This window comes from Malaclemys terrapin, chromosome 1, assembly GCF_027887155.1.
Source record: "Malaclemys terrapin pileata isolate rMalTer1 chromosome 1, rMalTer1.hap1, whole genome shotgun sequence".
Classification (NCBI taxonomy): Eukaryota; Metazoa; Chordata; order Testudines; family Emydidae; genus Malaclemys; species Malaclemys terrapin.
Window position 1 is genome coordinate 142,655,885 of NC_071505.1, and position 18,966 is coordinate 142,674,850.

General features: G+C 47.6%; 1 protein-coding gene across 1 annotated transcript in view; it reads right to left on the reverse strand.

The window, feature by feature from the left end:
- Window positions 1–951: 951 nt before the first annotated feature.
- The window catches only part of CD4 (CD4 molecule), a 34,495-nt gene continuing 16,480 nt past the window's right edge, over window positions 952–18,966 (reverse strand). The window contains exons 2-10 of the mRNA XM_054041804.1: window positions 18,757–18,881; window positions 5,659–5,814; window positions 5,399–5,557; window positions 4,899–5,153; window positions 3,938–4,291; window positions 3,526–3,762; window positions 3,303–3,421; window positions 2,941–3,008; window positions 952–1,304 (exon numbers count right to left, since the gene is read on the reverse strand). Coding sequence (XP_053897779.1) covers window positions 1,274–1,304; window positions 2,941–3,008; window positions 3,303–3,421; window positions 3,526–3,762; window positions 3,938–4,291; window positions 4,899–5,153; window positions 5,399–5,557; window positions 5,659–5,814; window positions 18,757–18,817 — 1,440 coding nt within the window. The 5' untranslated portion in view covers window positions 18,818–18,881 and the 3' untranslated portion in view covers window positions 952–1,273. The remainder of the gene's footprint in view (window positions 1,305–2,940; window positions 3,009–3,302; window positions 3,422–3,525; window positions 3,763–3,937; window positions 4,292–4,898; window positions 5,154–5,398; window positions 5,558–5,658; window positions 5,815–18,756; window positions 18,882–18,966) is intronic.

Sequence of the window (18,966 nt, forward strand, 5' to 3'; positions counted from 1 at the left end):
CACGGTGTGCTGGCAATCTAGGGAAAGGATGCCTGCAGCAAGGTGTTGTGTTTGTGTGTGTGGCTAAGGCCTCTCACAAGAATAAATGTTATACTGCGTCCACACAAACACCTGGGGAGGCTGAAAGAAAATTGGATTATTGTGGGCCTTTGTCACACATTCTGAGGGCTCGTATCACACACTGGCTGGTCAGAAGGTGGAAGAGTATGCGTCACTTGGACCCAGGAGGGGCAGCCCTGCTACTGGAGTGCAGGCACAGACCGTGCTGCTGCTGCAGCCACTCATGGGCGTATCCAGTTTCCAGAAGTGTGGCTGAGGCTGGCTGGTGTTTCAGGAAGTAAGGGTGACATAGACACCTTCCTGGAGGTTCTTTCCAGATCACACATTATGGTCACTGCTAAATACAGCAGGTTTACTTGTCATGTTTACGGCCACTATCCCTTCAGTGGAGACATACATGTTCTGGAGACATAGACCTTCCTGGGGCACCTCTCAGAAGGGTCAGCACAACCAGGGGCAGCTTCCACTGTGCAGCTCCTGTTTAATCCCTCTCCCCAGGGAGCTACTCAACCTGGTAACCAATCTTCTGTAAAAACCAGTAAATTAACAAACAAAACCTCTGGTTAGTGACAATAAGGCTACCTCAGGACCCACCTCAAATCCTTGGAAGCATGAAAATACCAAGTTAAGGGAAAGTCTCCAGCATTCCTTGTCACTGGCTGGAGGTCTGGATTGGGGAAGGTGGTGGCTGGGGTGGGGAGGGGGAAGGGGATCACAGGATGCAGGAATCAGGGCAGGCTTCTGGCAGCAGGGGAGGTGGGTTGTGGGAGGAGGGCAGGCTGGGGGTGTTTGGGAAGGCCAGTAGTAGGGGTTATATTAGAGCGAGATGTTTGGTGCATCAGGCAAATAAAGTCAGATTTTGCAATGAAAACTCTAAAGTGATTTATTGCATTTGGAGCAGATACAGGAAACATCTGAGAAAAAATCCAAGAGGTCAAATCAAGCATATGCACAGAATACATCTGTGTATACCTTACATTCAGTACATTCCCTGATGGAGTTGGGGCTGAGCCATCACTGTGGGGTGGGTGCTTGTCCTGCTCACTGTATCCCATCCACACCCTGATAAGATCCCTTCTTGGCAATGAGACTGGGAGAAAGATGAAAGAACAAAGCATTGCACGGGAGGAAGGAAAGGTGAGTTGGATCCAAGCAAGCAAGGTGGGCTGCCAGATGGCTTATCACTGGCAGAGACTTCATTCACCCTTCTGCCTCAAGCATTGGAATAGTCATTCTTCAGCTGACTGCAAGAGAAAGAAATTAAACAGCATGAACTCTGGTATTGTAGAGGTGAAATGCCCCCTACTCTATGCAGTGAACCCACTGAGCCTGACAGTCTCCTGACCTCTGGCCAGATTGGAAGGCATAGAACACAGAATACTTTACGTAGCTGGGGGGAAGTGCAATATGTATACAACGTTGATTAGGCATTTGTGTGACTTAATGCACTTCATTTCCAATGTGGCTGCACTGAGCTCTTTAGGGAGTTACAGAGTGATTGTATTGCTTCATGTTTTGCACAGCTTGTTCTGTTTTCGGATGTAGTTGTACTGTTTTGTAGGGCTACTTTTGAATCATAAATAACTGTGCTACTTTTGAATCATAAATAACTGTGCTACCTGCACTCACATAAAAACAGATGAAAGCAGAGCTACGTTTCTGTCACCCAGCACATAATCACCACTATGTTTCTTCCACTCAGCCCTCACTCCCGCCTAAAATAACATTTACTAGGAACTTAGTAATATTTAATGACAAGTGATAAGAAGGCAAATAAAACCCTTAAAGTTCGCTAGTGTACTCTGCATGTAAATCCAGCATATGACAGCATCTCTTACGTTGTTGGCAACAGTTTTCCTATTATGGACTTCAAGAGGTCTTATTTTTGGCCACCTAAAGACTGAAGCAATTCAATCTTGGCAATCCAGGCAGGCCTAGAAAGCTCACTGCTGCTTTTGCAAATGTGAAAGGTGCAACCATAATAGCAATCATCTTCCTCACAGAACAGTCATTGTGCATAAGGAGGCATTTCCCTGGGCTTTCAGAAACATGGACTTCCTCGACCGGACGTTCTACGGCCACCATTGATCATCCCAGGACTGGAGAACAATGATGCAGCCCCCACCCCTCTCTGCTTATGGGTTTGGCCCAAAATAGCTTGTGGACACTGAGTGCTTTGTCCAGAGACTCTACACCACTCACTAGTACACGCCATCTCCTGGGCAGTTCAGGTATATTAGGTATATTCAGATATATTTACGGGGATCAACACACAACATGGCTCTCTGCTAGTAATGACTGCACAGCTGCCTCTGTCTCTCCACAGCTGCTTCTGCTGCCTCAGAGCATATAATCATCAAATCCTAGGACATGCCAGCTCTTCACTCAGTGAGAAACTTGTTCTCATGAAAGCAGTCAGCAAGCGAAGCAGCATGTGTTGGTTTACTTGGACATTGTTATAGGGATTCTGGGAATTTGTCTTCTCCCCCCACAATCCCTCTGGGCACCTGTGAGGCCTCCCAGAAGGCTATTGGCAATCACTCATAACATACTGCAGTTTGGAACAACACTAGGAATTCTGGGATGAATGCCCAGAAGAAAGTGCTACTAACACAAGCCAATGCAGTGCTAGTGTAGATTTGGGGTGTAACCGTAAAGCCACTAAACATGAGTGTGAATACTGTGAGGATGCACTGATTTGTGTTTACCACAACTGAGATAACTAACATGAGTTAATTGCAACTGAGGGAACTACAGTCTAGACACAGCCTGAAGTGAAAGACCCCATGTCCTATTCCCCCATCCCTGAGCTAGCAGCCAGTCCCATTCTCTTGAGGCCAGCATCTCTCCCTAGTCAGAGGGGCCTGGATTTGTACTTACCGTTGACACTGACATGTTCTCCTTTCAATCAAGTCTCGCCTGGCTCGTGCCATCTTTTCAGCCCGTTGCTGTCAGGAGAGAAAGGAGTGTGCCATGAACCCACATTTCTGTGTTTAAAGTTCTACCCTCCAAAGTGGCTGGTGGTTTCAAACCCTCTGCTTGCCATGACTGTACAGATTTTATCTGCCTCACTCCTCAGAGATTTAACTGGGATATGGCTATTTTAAGAGTCCCTTCCCCAGGGGGGTGGTTCCTAGTTCCCTCCCACTTGCTCCTCTGAAGGGGGGAATCCTCAGAGACTCATCCTGACTGCAGTGGAGGGACTTTCCTCCTTTGTTGTCTGCTGGGACTTGGGAACTCACCCTCCTTCGCTGCCGGGCAGTACAGATGAAAGTACATAGGCTTGCAAGGAGAAGCAGCACTATGCCAGCTCCAACCCCTGCCCCGATCAGCACATAGCTATTCCATTCAGCAGCCTTCACTGTGGAGAGAGAAGTGAGAGAATTGGAGAGACGGATATAGAGAGAGACACAGAGAGAGACAGCATGGGCCTTTGAATGGAGGAAGTGGTGGTGGTCTCCCTACCCACAATGTAGTTAATGCTGGTCATCATGTTATTCTCCACCTTAAGGCTGCATCTCCACAGCCCCACAGTCTTGGTCTTCACCTCCACCTCACTGTGTCCCAACATATTTAATTTCTTCTCAGTCCCATTCACATGCTCCCAGAACAGCTGGGCATTAGGTGGGATAGGAGCCGAGAGCTTGCAGAGCAGGGTCACGTTAGCCCATTTGGAGAGCGGCCCAACAGGGTCAGCAGTGACTGCAAAGAGAACAAGAGGGGGACATGCAAATGAGGGGATGGAAACATCCTTTCCATAGGGTCTGAGATAGAGTCTCAGGGGTCTCCAGATGGTAGGCACCTTTTTGGGGGGGACCTCCCATACTCCTGCCCCACTTCCCCTGTAGTGTCCATAGGGGCCACAACTTCCTCTCACCTGTCATCACCACCAGGTGGATGGCCTTCTCCACACGGCCACGGCTGACTGTGAACTGGCACTGATACCATCCAGCATCCTTGAACTGGACTCTGGGCAGTTTCACTTCCAGGTGATTGCTGGGTTTCCATGTAACCGGCATGTTGGCCATTTGCTTAGACAAGAACAGCCCTTTAGAAGTGACATTGAAGTTAAACTTCTCCACGTACGTGTTGTTTATCATCTGTTTCCACTCCAAGCCTCCTCTGACATACTCCATCTCTCTTATCTGCAGCAGGTGAGTGCTCAGAGAGTAGGAGAAGGACACAGTAGAATTAACAGCTTTGTAGAGCGTCTGGTTCAAATTATGAAAACCTGAATTCAGAGCAGAAAGAGGAGATCATACGGAAGTGTGGGGAGCAATAGTCTCATCATCAATTTTGCAACTTCACCATGGAGCAGGGAGGAGATAGTCCATCCCTCTGTCTAGCTCTAGGGAGACCCCATCTGGGTTATTGTGCTCAGTTCTGGAGGAGCTCAGAGAAGAGCCACAACAGTTCAGGAGGCCAGAAGGGTTGGGTTCTTGGGAGAGATTCAAAGGGTTAAATCCATCCAGCTAAGCAAAGCTTCAACTGGGACAAGGAAATGAGAATCATCTGCATGAGTCTGAGATGCACAAATTCCTGGGGGAGGGGGACTGTTTAGGAGAACAAGGGGGAACAGGGTGAGACTGAGCCAAGGAACGGGAGCTCAGGAGCCAACCTCCAGTGCTGAGGGGTCTGTGACCCTGGAGATCCTGAGAGGAAGGCCCTGGTGCTGCATTGATCAGGACACTGGGAACTAGGAAACCAGGTAATGACCTGTGACCTTTCCCTGGGCTTGTGTGTGAGGAGGAGATGGGATCAGTTTAGATTTATCCACCATCTTCTGCATTTTCTAGGCATCTGCAAAGATCTGAGACTCAGATCCATGCTTTTCTTACCTATCACCAGCACCTTATAGGGTATGTCCAGCTTAGCAGACAGGGATGTGATGTGGCACCTCCAGGTTCCACTGTCCTCAGCCTGGAGGTTGTGTATCTGCAGACTGCGTCCACCATTCTTCAGTTCTCTTGATTGAGTGGCTGTAACTTTGTCCTTGCCGTTGTTGGACCAGGTGACGTTGGCACTTGAGGAACCTTGTATGCTCAGCGTGAGATTTTCAGCCTGCAGGAGGTAGCCACTAGGAGAGCCTGTAACTGTGAAGAGAGAGAGAGCCCATCCAGTGAGTCCTGTCCTCCACCAGCTTCCTCCAGGGGAGGGGCTGGGACTGAAGGTGAGCATGGGGATCTCAGTAGAAGGACAATCTGAGGAGGTAGGGCTAGCTGGAGGAAAGGGATCTGCGATAGCTCAGGCCAGAGGAGATGGACAAAGGACAAGGACCTCAGCAAAGTGTTGTCTCAAAGCTCCTTGCACTCTCATCTCGCTGTCCCGGATCACTCACCTTCAAACACCTGCAACTGGACCTTGAAAGTTCTGGAACCGACTACACAGACGTACTTGCCAGCATCAGAGTGCTCCAGCTGTGACAGTATCAGGGAGAAGTTCCCCTTGGACATCTCCTGCTTATTTAATTCAGATCGACTGACCAATGGAGTTTTGCCTTTGGGGAGAGTAAAAAGGTTGTGGGTGAAAGCTGCTCCCCAGGAGGGGATTCTCTAGCCCTATATGAGGGACAAGGGTGTGGTGAATTTGGAATTCTACCTCTCAAGAGGCGCATCTGATGCTGGATCACAACTAGGTCATTGTATTTCCAGGTCACCCCATCACTGTGGGATTTGTCAATACAGGGCAGGATCACCTGTTCCCCAACAGCACCAAACACTGTTGTCTCTCCCTCAGCCATAATGGGGATCAGACCTGAAAGAGACCCCCCCAAAATAATGGGGGGAAGGAACAGTCATTACAGTGGCAAAATTAATACCCCCTCTCCATCAAAATGGACCCCAAACCTCCTAATCCCCCACACTCTTTCCTGGGAGTCTACTCCATTTTACTTGCTCTTTTTCTTCTTGCAGTCTTCCCAAAATCTCTAGTCTCCTCATTCCAACCACCTCAACTCTCATCCATAAAATCTAATCTAATCTATCTATCTAACAAATGGTGACAGATGTGGCATTTTCCTGCAATATCCATGAAAAACCTTACTGAATTAAGTATACATATATCTGGATTAAGTTTAAATACATTGAATTAAATGCAAAGGTTATGTATTATTGTGGGCTGGGATGTATGTAACCTCTCTAGGGGTGAGCTGTGATGTGAACCCTGGGAACTGTTATGAACTTCAAAAGACTGTATTGAACAATGTGCCAGACAAGAATGGGCTTTTGGGGACAAACAGTGTCAAGTGGTTTGTCTGTGGACTCTCCAGGGGGAGGTGAATGTGAAAACCCAGCCTTATGAAGCTGTGCCCTGAGGAGGGGACCATTGTTTGCTGATCATCTGCCCCTGGAATCTCAAGATGAAAGGCCCAAGGTGTATAAAGAAGAGACTGACCTATTCATGGTTGTTCTGGGTCTGACTCTGGGACAGTTATGAACTTGTAACCACAGGGAAAACCCTGTGTGGGGTTTGAAGGACGGACTCCTACCAGAGCCCTTGTTAGAGGTGGGATGATCACTGCTAAATACTTTTTTTGTTTTTAGCATGTTTTCTCTGTATTGCTTTTGCTTTAGGAATAAATGTATTGGCTTAGAAAGACCTGTGTGGTAACTTCTAACTGCTAGCAATTACCCTGTTCCTATCCTCTGGAGAGAAAGCACAGTGCAGACATTATCCTTGTAGGTAGTCCTTACTAGGGAATTCACAGTGTAGGTAGGGAACTGTACAGCCTGGGAATACCCCAGTCAGGAGGGAGAGAGACACGGGTCTTTGTCCAAGAGAGGAGATGGCTGAGGAGCTGAAAGCCTACGTGGGTGTTGCCTAAATCCTAGTATGCTTGTGTTTGTCTCTATCTCTGTCTCTGACACTTTTTGTCCCACTCTGGAGTTACAGCCATCTCTGTCTTTGTCTTTCTCTCTGACCTTTCTTCCCACTCCTGCTGACCTTACTTTCCATTCTCCCCCTTGGATTTCCTCCCTTCATTTCTCTCTCCTGTGACTCTCTCTTCTTTCAGTCCCATTTTTTTCCATTCCTGCACACCCTCCCTACATTGTTTTCTCTCTCTTTCCCTAGCTGACAGAGATTCTGTTTTGTTTTAAACATATATACAAACTTCTCCCTGGGCCCGTGTCTCCAGAAGGCTGCAGCATGGCCATCAAAAATCACGAGTCAGGCCACCAAAAATCATGAGAATTAAAATCATGAGATTTAAAAAAAATAATAATCAGTGACCGGTTCTTTTTATTTGTTTTCTGTTTTGGTGTTTTCAGACCACACTTGGGTCAGGATTTCAAGCTTTTCTCTAAACTGGAGAGGCAAAAGCTCCTTTTTTCTAATTGAAAGCTGAGAATCTTGTGCAATAGTTCTCCATTCCTGGAGCTGGGGTTTTAAGAAAAACACTACGTATGGCAAGAGCTCCAATCAAATCACAACAATTGGCAAAACTGAGTCTGTCACAGCAAATCCCTTCATAGGAAACATCACAGGGATTGGGGTGGGGTGCTGCAGGGGGCAGTATTTTCCCTCCTGCACTTTGTGGTGAGTGGTTGGGATTGGTGCTGTATTCGATGTGATAGTGCCCAAATGTCAGGTCCCTTACAAACAATTCCACAGATTTGCAGGTTATTGGGAGCCCTGACCCACAGGACCAGGACTGGTCTTGGCACCCCTGCCCGAATATCATGACATCTTATCACTTCAGTCAGTGCAAAGTCTCCCTGCTGCAGCATTGCCAACACCATGCATTCAAAACTCCAAACTCAGATTCCCTTCCCCCGCAAATCAGGAGATTGGCTTAAAAATTATGATTTTTTAAAAAATAATAAACCACACTGGTTTGCACCTGCATTCTGATTTTTATAGGGAAGTTGCCCAGCCCCAATTTGTATGTTGTCATTTCAGGTTCAATAGTCAAACTGAAACATACACACACAAGTGCAGGAGATGTCCCCTTTGGCTGGTTGGGGGCAGAGCCCCCTTGCCTCTCCCAGGAGCGGCTCTAGGCACCAGCAAAGCAAGCACGTGCTTCGGGCAGCCCATTTGCAGGGGCGGCAGGGATCCAGCATGGGAGCCAAGAACCAACAGGGGGCCCTGGGAACTGTAGTTCCTTGGTTAGCTCCCTGCCTATAGAGCCAGCCCTGGAGCAGGGAAAGAACTATATTTCCCAGCATTCCCTTGGCCACTACCAACAGGAAAGAGGGGGAGGGAGTGAAGTAGCTGAGACCTCATGCTGCAGCCTGCTATGAATGGAGAGCTGCAATCTGAAGGGTAGGGATACCATATTTTAACATTCAAAAAATAGGACACTCCACAGGGAGGGAGGGTAGCCCCACCCTGCCACCATCCACCCCCTCTGACAGCCCCCCACAGAAACCCCAACCCATCCAACCCCCCCTGCATCCTGTCCCCTGATCACCCCCTTCTGGGACCCCTGCCCCCCAGGACCCCACCACCTATCTAAGCCTCCCTTCTCCTAGTCCCCAACTGCCCCCTCCTGAGACTGCCCCAACTTCCCCCCTAGGACCCCACACCTACCTGTCCCCTGACAAATCCCCGGGACTCCCATGCCTATCCAACCGCTGCCTGTCTCCTGACTGCCCCCCCCAACCCTGACCCATCTAACCCCCCCCTTCTCCCTGCCCCTGACTGCCCCCCCGAACCTCCGCCCCATCCAACTCCCCAACCCCCTTACCGTGCCACTCAGACCAGCATGTCTGGCTCCGCACAGCGCCAGACACACGGCTGCATACATGCTGCCATGCTCCCCTGTGGAGCCACAGCCCCCTTACCCCCCCCCCCCGCCCAGCACCTGCCTTCCAGATTTGAACACCTCAAAATTCAGGAGTGCTCAAGCTCAGTTTGGGCAGCTGCTACTTCATTTCTCCCAAATCAAATATACTGATCCACTGTAACTTCTTGTAGAAACAGTAGGATAAAATTGAGCAAGAAATGCTTCCCAGTGGTTATTAGGACTGGAATTGCTATTTTCAACAGCCATTGCCTTTTTGTTTGTTTGTTTGTTTAAAAGGAAGACAGTGATATTGCATTGGCAAATTCCCCATAGAAAGAAAGAGTGGAAGAAAAGAATAATAAAGGCACCTCAACTTTTCCTCATTTATGTAGGACAGTCTTATAATATGCATCCAGATATCCTCCAATCACACAAGCTGAAAATTGTTCCACTTTACTGCAGTTCTCTAATCATATGGGAACCAATCCTGTCTGTGTTCTATGCACCTCTAAAATTCATGCTGAATGACCTGCCGTGGGAGCGAGTTACCAGTGACCCAGGGCTGCTGCGGAAGGAGGGTGCAGGTGGGGGAGGGGGGAGAGCCCAGGGCTGGGGCGGCAGGAGATGTATGTGGGGGGCAATGGTGGGGGGGAATGAGGGAACCCAGAGCTGGGGCAGCAGGGGGTGTGGGTGGGTGGGTGGGTGGGGAGAGGCCAAGGCTGGGGCAGCAGGGGGGTGCGGCGAGGAGCCCAGGGCTGGGGCAGGGGGCAGACAAAATTTTTTTTGCTTGGGGCGGCAAAAAACCTAGAGCCGGCCCTGGCCTCTCCTACTCTTGATGGCAGAGAGCTGATCACTGACTATATCGGTTTGCACTCATCTAAAATTTTGCAGGACAGTCCTACATTTAGGAATCTGTCCTACCTCCTTGAGCCAGCCTGCAGCCTGTACCCTGAGCAGACAGACCCTTCGTACAAAAATACTCTGCAGTCTAGGGGACACCAAGGCCTCATACCTCTACACTATGGGAGAGGCAATTATTATCCCACCCACTTTATAGATAAGGTAATTTCTAGCAGAATTGAGAATAGAACCCAGGCCTCTAACATAGGAGACCCAAATATCAACCATCCTGCAAAACTGCCTTTCTTTAAATAATAATAATAAAAATATCTGTCATACACCTATGTGTCTGGCCAGCCTGTCTGTAAACACTAGACCATACTCCCCTCCTAGAGCTAGCTGCGGAATATCTGGGTAGTTGTTCACTGGCAAAGTGGGTGTCACAGCACCCTCTAGTAGTTGGTCCACATAAAGAATCATAGAATCATAGAAAACTAGGGTCGGAAGAGACCTCAGGAGGTCATCTAGTTCAACCCCCTTCTCAAAGCAGGACCATCCCCAACTAAATCATCCCAGCCAGGGCTTTGTCAAACTTGGCCTTAAAATCCTCTAAGATGGAGATTCTACCACCCATTCCAGTGCTTCACCAGCCTCCTAGTATAATAGTTTTTCCTAATATCCAACCTAGACCTCTCCCACTGCAACTTGAGACCACTGATTCTTGTTCTGTCATCTGCCACCACTGAGACCAGCCTAGCTCCATCCTCTTTGGAACCTCCCTTCAGGTAATTGAAGGCTACTATTAAATCCCCTCCACTCTTCTCTTCTGCAGATTAAATAAATCCAGTTCCCTCAGCCTCTCCTCGTAAGCCATGCCCCAGACCCCTAATCATTTTCGTTGCCCTCTGCTGGACTCTCTCCAATTTGTCCACATCCCTTCCGTAGTGGTGGCCCAAAACTGGATGCAGTACTCCAGATGTGGCCTCACCAGTGCCGAATAGAGGGGAATAATCACTTCCCTCGATCTGCTGACAATGCTCCTACTAATGCAGCCCAATATGCTGTTAACATTTTTGGCAACAAGGGCACACTGTTGACTCAGATCCAGCTTCTCGTCCACTGTAATCCCCAGGTCCTTTTCTGCAGAACTGCCGCTTAGCAAGTCGGTCCCCAGCCTGTAGCGGTGCATGGGATTCTTCCGTCCTAAGTGCAGAACTCTGCACTTGTCCTTGTTGAACCTCATCAAATTTCTTTTGGCCCAATCCTCCAATTTATCTAGGTCACTCTGGACCCTATCCCTACCCTACAGTGTATCTACCTCTCCCCCAAACTTAGTGTCATCCGCGAACTTGCTGAGGGTGCAATCCATCTCATTATCCAGATCATCAGTGAAGTTGTTGAATGAAACTGACCCCAGGACCAACCCATGGGGCCTCCACTTGATACCGGCTGCCAACTAGACATTGAGCCATTGATCGCTACTCATTGAGCCCAACGATCTAGCCAGCTTTCTATCCACCTTATAGTCCATTCATCCAATCCATACTTCTTTAACTTGCTGGCAAGAATACTGTGGGAGACCGTATCAAGAGCTTTGCTAAAGTCAAGATATAGCACTTTACCTTCACCGCTTTCCCCATATCCACAGAGCCAGTTATCTCATCATAGAAGGCAACCATGAATTGCCATTGGTGAATCTATGTTGACTGTTCCTGATCACCTTCCTCTCCTACAAATGCTTCAAAATGGATTCCTTGAGGACCTGCTCCATGATTTTTCCAGGGACTGAGGTGAGGCTGACTGGTCTGTAATTCTCCGGATTCTCCTTCTTCCCTTTTTTAAAGATGGGCACTATATTTGCCTTTTTCCAATTGTCCGGGACCTCCCCCGATCACCATGAGTTTTCAAAGATGATGGCCAATGGCTCCGCAATCACACCCGCCAACTCCTTTAGCACCCTCGGATGCAGCGCATCCGGCCCCATGGATTTGTGCTCATCCAGTTTTTCTAAATAGTCCCGAACCACTTCTTTCTCCATGGAGGGCTGGTCACCTCCTCCCCATACTGTGCTGCCCAGTCCAGCAGTCTGGGAGCTGACCTTGTTTGTGAAGACAGAGGCAAAAAAAGCATTGAGTACATTAGCTTTTTCCACATCCTCTGTCACTAGGTTGCCTCCCTCATTCAGTAAGGGGCCCACACTTTCCTTGACTTTCCTTTAGCACAAGGAGATCTGTGCTGTGACTCTGAAAAGCCAAGGGTTCAAGTCCTGCTAAAAAATCCATGAGGAAAAAATACTCTGTGATCATGTTATGAAAGACTGTCTCATAACACATATGCAGACACGGGCTAGGTTCCATAGCTAGCATTAGTTCCAGCATCTCCTACTGTTTGATGTTAAACCTCCATGTTCTTGGATGTAATATTTGTCTTCCTGTGGGACCCCCTCTACGCTATAGCATTAATGGAGGGATGGATGCCTCAGGGCATTGCCAATGGGTTACAGAAATGGTCACCAGTCTGACTCCAGCGCAGCTCAGTGGAGACTGAAGGTTGTTTCCATCTAATGGATCTTCAGTGGTTAATTAAATCTTCACTGCAGAGTTAACCCAGGCTCTCACCCAGGTGCTGCTTCTAACCCCCGTTCTGTCCACTCACAAAACCCTCTCACTTGAGTTTAGTGGTGTTTTCAGCACGGGCTAATTGGCCTGGCTAGGGGTACTGGCTAGTGCCCAAGTAAGCCACCAGCTTTGTAGGGAGGAGACAGGCTAAATCACTCAAGTATTTATAGACCTCCTGTTAAGGCTGCTTCCCCACTCTGAACTTTAGGGTACAAATGTGGGGGCCTGCATGAAAATGGCACAGACAACAGCAGCCATGAGCCAAGCAGCAGGGGACACAATGCAGATGATTGCATGTGGCAGCTGCGATATGTACATGGTCCTAGCGGGGGAGCCTGAACAGAGTATGTCTGTATGAAGTGCCGCCTAATAGAGCTGCTGGAAGAAAAGATCCGAGGTTTGGAGATGCAGATAGATACCCTGGTAGAGTTTAGAAGGGGGTTCGAGCAGCTGATGGAGCAAAGGCAAGGAGTAGCTGCGGGGAATGCTCAGGGGTATAGGTGAAAGCAGGGACAAAGGCCTGTGAGGGGGGAATGCCGGGGGGAGAACAAGGGCAGTGGAAGCATGTGACCGTGAGAAGCAGGCCAAGGAAAAGGAGGGCCAGTGAAGGAGAAATAGAGCTCAGGAACAGGTTTGGGTGTTTGGAAAACGAGGAAGGGGTGCAGCAGATGGTAACTGAAGGTGGGAGGGTGAGGAAGAAGAGAAGAGCAGCTAGTCCCATAGAAAGAGGGGAGGAGTTGATGGAGACAGCACCAAATCTGGGCCCCGGGAGGATACAGGATGGCATAAGGGGGATTATAAGGGAAAATAGGAATGGGCAGGGGTTGCAACTAGAGGGAACGGGGGATAGATTAGTAGATCGCACTGTCACCAGGCAAAGGCAGGTTTACGTGATTGGGGACTCCTTACTGAGGAGGTTCGACAGGCCTGTGACCAGGGCGGACCCAGAGAACAGAAGGGTGTGCTGTCTACCGGGCGCTAAGATACGGGATGTGGACCTGCGGTTGAAAAGGATCCTGAAAGGAGCAGGTAAGAACCACTTGATCATCCTTCACGTAGGAACGAATGACACGGCTAGGTTCTCACTGGAGAGAATCAAGGGACATTATGCCAGGCTGGGGAAGATGCTTAAGGAAATCGAGGCTCAGATCATCTTCAGTGGGATTCTGCCTGTTCCTAGAGAAGGGCAGCAAAGGGGTGACAGGATTGTGATGATAAATAGTTGGCTAAGGGAGTGGTGCTATAAAGAGGGCTTTGGGATGTATGGCCACTGGGCGGCTTTCGGGGACAGAAAACTGTTCTCACGGGACGGATTTCACCTAAGTAGGGAAGGAAATAGACTTCTGGGAGGGAGGCTGGCACGTCTCATCAAAAAAGCTTTAAACTAGGAATTTGGGGGAGACGGTTGGGAGATGTCCAGTTAATCTCCACACCAGACTATAACATTGAGAGGGAGGATGATGAGATAAGAACGGATATAGCCGGGGGGAAGAGATTGGACATAAGGAGGAGCGGGAGGATGGATACTAGACTTTGGCTACATCTACACTACAGGGGGGAGTCGATTTAAGATATGCAAATTCAGCTACGTGAATAGCGTAGCTGAATTCGACGTATCGCAGCTGACTTACCCCGCTGTGAGGACGGCGGCAAAATCGACCTCTGCAGCTTCCCGTCGACGGCACTTACTCCCACCTCCGCTGGTGGAGTAAGAGCGTCGATTTGGGGATCGATTGTCGCGTCCCGATGGGACGCGATAAATTGATCCCCGAGAGGTCGATTTCTACCCGCCGATTCAGGCGGGTAATGTAGACCCAACCTAATAGGTCATACTGGCAGTACGGTGTCTGTATCAAATTGGACAACGAATGTGAGAGAGGCCAAACGGCATAAATTAAGATGTTTATACACCAATGCGAGAAGCCTAGGTAACAAAATGGAGGAATTGGAGCTCCTGGTCCGAGAAATGAAACCGGATATCATAGGAATAACCGAAACGTGGTGGAACGGTAGTCATGACTGGAGTACAGGTATGGAAGGGTATGTGCTGTTTAAGAAGGACCGGAACAAAGGCAAAGGTGGGGGAGTAGCATTGTATGTCAATAATGAGGTAAACTGTAAAGAAATAATAAGTGATGGAATGGATAAGACGGAGTCTGTCTGGGCAATACTCACACTGGGTAAAAGAACTACTAGAGCCTCCCCTGGGATAGTGCTTGGGGTGTGCTATAGACCGCCGGGATCTAGCCTGGATATGGACAGAGAACTCTTTTTAATGTTTTTAGGGAAGTAAATACTAATAGGAACTGTGTAATCATAGGAGACTTTAACTTCCTGGATATAGATTGGGGAACAAATGCTAGTAAAAATAAAAATAATAGGGCTCAGATTTTCTTAGATGTGATAGCTGATGAATTCCTTCATCAAGTAGTTGCTGAACCGACGAGGGGGGATGCCATTTTAGATTTGGTTTTGGTGAGTAGTGAGGACCTCATTGAGGAAATGGTTGTAGGGGACAACCTTGGCTCGAGTGATCATGAGCTAATTCGGTTTAAACTAAATGGAAGGATTAACAGAATTAAATCGGAGACTAAGGTTTACTATTTCAAAAGGGCTAACTTTAATAAATTAAGGCGACTAGTTAGAGAAGTGGATTAGACTAACATATTTATGGATCTAAAGGTGGAAGGTGCCTGGGATTATTTCAAGTTGAAGTTGCAGGAGCTGTCGGAGGCCTGTATCCCGAGAAAGGGAAAACGGTTCATGGGCAGGAGATTTAGACTGAGCTGGATGAGCGAGCGTCTCAGAGGGGTGATTAAGAAAAAACAGAAAGCGTACAAGGAGTGGAAGATGGGAGGATCAGCAAAGAAACCTTCCTTATTGAGGTCAGAGCATGTAGAGATGGAGTGAGAAAGGCCAAAAGCCGTGTAGAGTTGGACCTTGCGAGGGGAATTAAAACCAATAGTAAGAGGTATATAAATAGGAAGAAAACAAAGAAAGAAGAAGTGGAACCGCTTAAGACTGTAGATGGAGTGGAGATTAAGGATAATCTAGGCATGGCACAATGTCTAAACGAATATTTTGCATCGGTCTTTAATGAAGCTAATGAAGGGTTTAGGAATAGTGGCAGCGTGACGGATGGGAATAAAGGAGGGGGGGTTGACATTACCATATCCGAGGTAGAAGCCAAACTCGAACAGCTTAATGAGACTAAATTGGGCGGACCGGATGATCTTCATCCGAGAATATTAAAGGAACTGGCACGAGAAATTGCAAGCCCGTTAGCGATAATTTTTAATGAATCGGTAAACTCGGGGGTGGTACCGTTTGACTGGAGAATAGCTAATGTGGTTCCTATTTTCAAGAAGGGGAAAAAAAGTGACCCGGGTAACTACAGGTCTGTTAGTTTAACATCTGTAATATGCAAGGTCTTGGAAAAAATTTTGAAGGAGAAAGTAGTTAAGGACCTTGAGGTCAATGGCAATTGGGACAAATTACAATACGGTTTTACGAAAAGTAGATTGTACCAAACCAACCTGATCTCTTTCTTTGAGAAAGTAACAGATTTTTTAGATAAAGGAAATGCGGTGGATCTAATATACCTCGATTTCAGCAAAGCGTTTGATACGGTACCACATGAGGAACTATTGGTTAAATTGGAAAAGATGGGGATCGATATGAAAATCCAGGGGTGGATAAAGAACTGGTTAAAGGGGAGACTGCAGCGGGTCGTACTGAAAAGTGAACTGTCAGGTTGGAGGGAGGTTACCAGTGGAGTTCCTCAAGGTTCGGTTTTGGGTCTGATTTTATTTTATCTATTTATTACTGACCTCGGAACCGAATGTAGGAGTGTGCTGATCAAGTTTGCAGATGACACAAAGTTGGGAGGTATTGCCAATTCGGAGAAGGATCGGGATATCCTGCAGGGAGATTTGGATGACCTTGTAAACTGGAGTAATAGTAATAGGATGAAATTTAATAGTGAGAAGTGTAAGGTTATGCATTTAGGGATGACTAACAAGAATTTTAGTTATAACCTGGGGACGCATCGGTTGGAAGTAACGGAAGAGGAGAAGGACCTCGGAGTCCTGGTTGATCGCAGGATGACTATGAGTCGGCAATGTGACGTGGCCGTGAAAAAAGCTAATGCGGTCTTGGGATGCATTAGGCGAGGTATTTCTAGTCGGGATAAGGAGGTGCTGGTTCCGTTATACAAGGCACTGGTGAGACCTCATTTGGAGTACTGTGTGCAGTTCTGGTCTCCCATGTTTAAAAAGGATGAATTCAAACTGCAACGGATACAGAGAAGGGCCACTAGGATGATCCGAGGAATGGAAAACCTGTCGTATGAAAGGAGACTCGAGGAGCTTGGTTTGTTTACCTTAACCAAAAGAAGGCTGAGGGGGGATATGATTGCTCTCTTTAAATATATCAGAGGGATAAATACCAAAGAGGGAGAGGAATTATTACAGCTCAGTACTAATGTGGACATGAGAACAAATGGATATAAACTGGCCGTCGGGAAGTTTAGGCTTGAAATTAGACGAAGGTTTCTAACCATCAGAGGGGTGAAGTTCTGGAACAGCCTTCCGAGGGAAACAGTGGGGGCGAAAGACCTCTCTGGCTTTAAGATTAAGCTTGATAAGTTTATGGAGGGGATGGTTTGATGGGATAACGTGATTTTAGTCAATAGGTCAATAACGTGCCATCGCTGGTAATTAGTAACAATGGTCAATGATGGGATATTAAAAGTTACTACAGAGAACTTTTTCCGGAGGGTCTAGCTGGAGAATCTTGCCTGCATGCTCGGGGTTCAGCTGATCGCCATATTTGGGGTTGGGAAGGAATTTTCCTCCAAGGTAGATTGGCAGAGGCCCTGGAGGTTTTTCGCCTTCCTCCGCAGCCTGGGGCAGGGGTCGCTTGCCGGGCAGGGGTCACTTGCTGGAGGATTCTCTGTGACTTGAAGTCTTTAAATCATGATTTGGGGACTTCAACAGCTGAGTCAAGAGAGAGAATTATTCCAGGAGTGGGTGGGTCAGCTTTTGTGGCCTGCATCATGCGGGAGGTCAGACTAGATGATCATAATTGTCCCTTCTGACCTTAAAGTCTATGAGTCTATAAAACTTCTAAGCTTAACTACCAGCTTAGATCTGGTCCGCTGCCACCACTCCCAAAATGCTAATTCCCTTCCCTGGGTAGCCTTGAGAGACTCTTCACCAATTCCCTGGTGAATACAGATCCAAACCCCTTGGATCTTAAAACAAGGAGAAATTAATCATCTCCCTCCTTTCTCCCACCAACTCCTGGTGGATCAAGATCCAACCCCCTTGGATCTAAAAACAAGGAAAAATCAATCAGGTTCTTAAAAAGAAGCCTTTTAATTAAAGAAAAAGGTAAAAATCATCTCTGTAAAATCAGGATGGAAAATAACTTTACAGGGTAATCAAACTTAAAGAGTCCAGAAGAATCCCCTCTAGCCTTAGGTTCAAAGTTACAGCAAACAGAGATAAACACTCTAGCAAAAAGGTACATTTACAAATTGAGAAAACAAAGATAAAAACTAACACGCCTTGCCTGGCTGTTTACTTACAAGTTGGAAATATGAGAGACTTGTTCAGAAAGATTTGGAGAGCCTGGATTGATGTCTGGTCCCTCTCAGTCCCAAGAGCGAACAACCCCCAAAACAAAGAGCACAAACAAAAGCCTTCCCCCACCAAGATTTGAAAGTATCTTGTCCCCTTATTGATCCTTTGGGTCAGGTGTCAGCCAGGTTACCTGAGCTTCTTAACCCTTTACAGGTAAAAGGATTTTGGAGTCTCTGGCCAGGAGGGATTTTATGGTACTGTACAAGGAGGGCTGTTACCCTTCCCTTTATAGTTATGAACCTCCAGTGCCTTTCCACAATCCTCCCCTCTCCCCCACCACCCTGTGTCCTCCCACAATTCACTGGGAAAGAATTATGGTACAGCTCAGCCTACTTCAGCATAAAGAACCCTGGGATATGCCCCCAGGAGTCCTAGAAACACACACGGGTAAATGCAGTGGCAGTGAGGTCACAGTCATACAAGTTATGGTTTTGAAGTATGGCTGCTCACACCCAGGCTAAATTAACCCAGGTGCTCAAACATGGGTGCTGATCATCTGAGTTACCTGTGCAGGGAAGACACACCCTAAGAGGGGCCATCTTCCCTGGTGTGGTGATCCAGCCAGTGTGTTCTCCCTGGAGTTTGATATCGAATTCAATGTATTTTACGCTGTCCCTAGATTTCCAGTTCTCCTGGGGCTGCAGATTTCTGTTTTATCACATGTAGCTGCATAGCGGTTGCCTCACTTTTACCTAATAAGGCCATCTTAGGCTTGTGGATTCAGTCCCATTGTCAGTAATCGGAAATGGCAGCCATTTTGAAAAAGGGCAAAACTTGTTTAGTTTGAAGCAAGAAATCAGGAGATCGTAAAGAGATGAAAAATACCCAAGCTGTTGCACCACATCCTGCCCAGCCAGGGACTCACCGAGCTGCATCACAGAGAAGACAGCAAGGATGCTGTTTGCCATGACGCTGAATGGATCCATCCTCTTGGATTGTTCCTTCCCTCCGTGAACTGTGAGCTAGAAATATCGTCCAGGTAAAGGGATCCTAATGCAGAAAAACCCAAATGAACTATTAATAGTGGTTTATTTTCCAAGTCTTGTTGTTCCATGGCTGGGACTATGTACTTGTG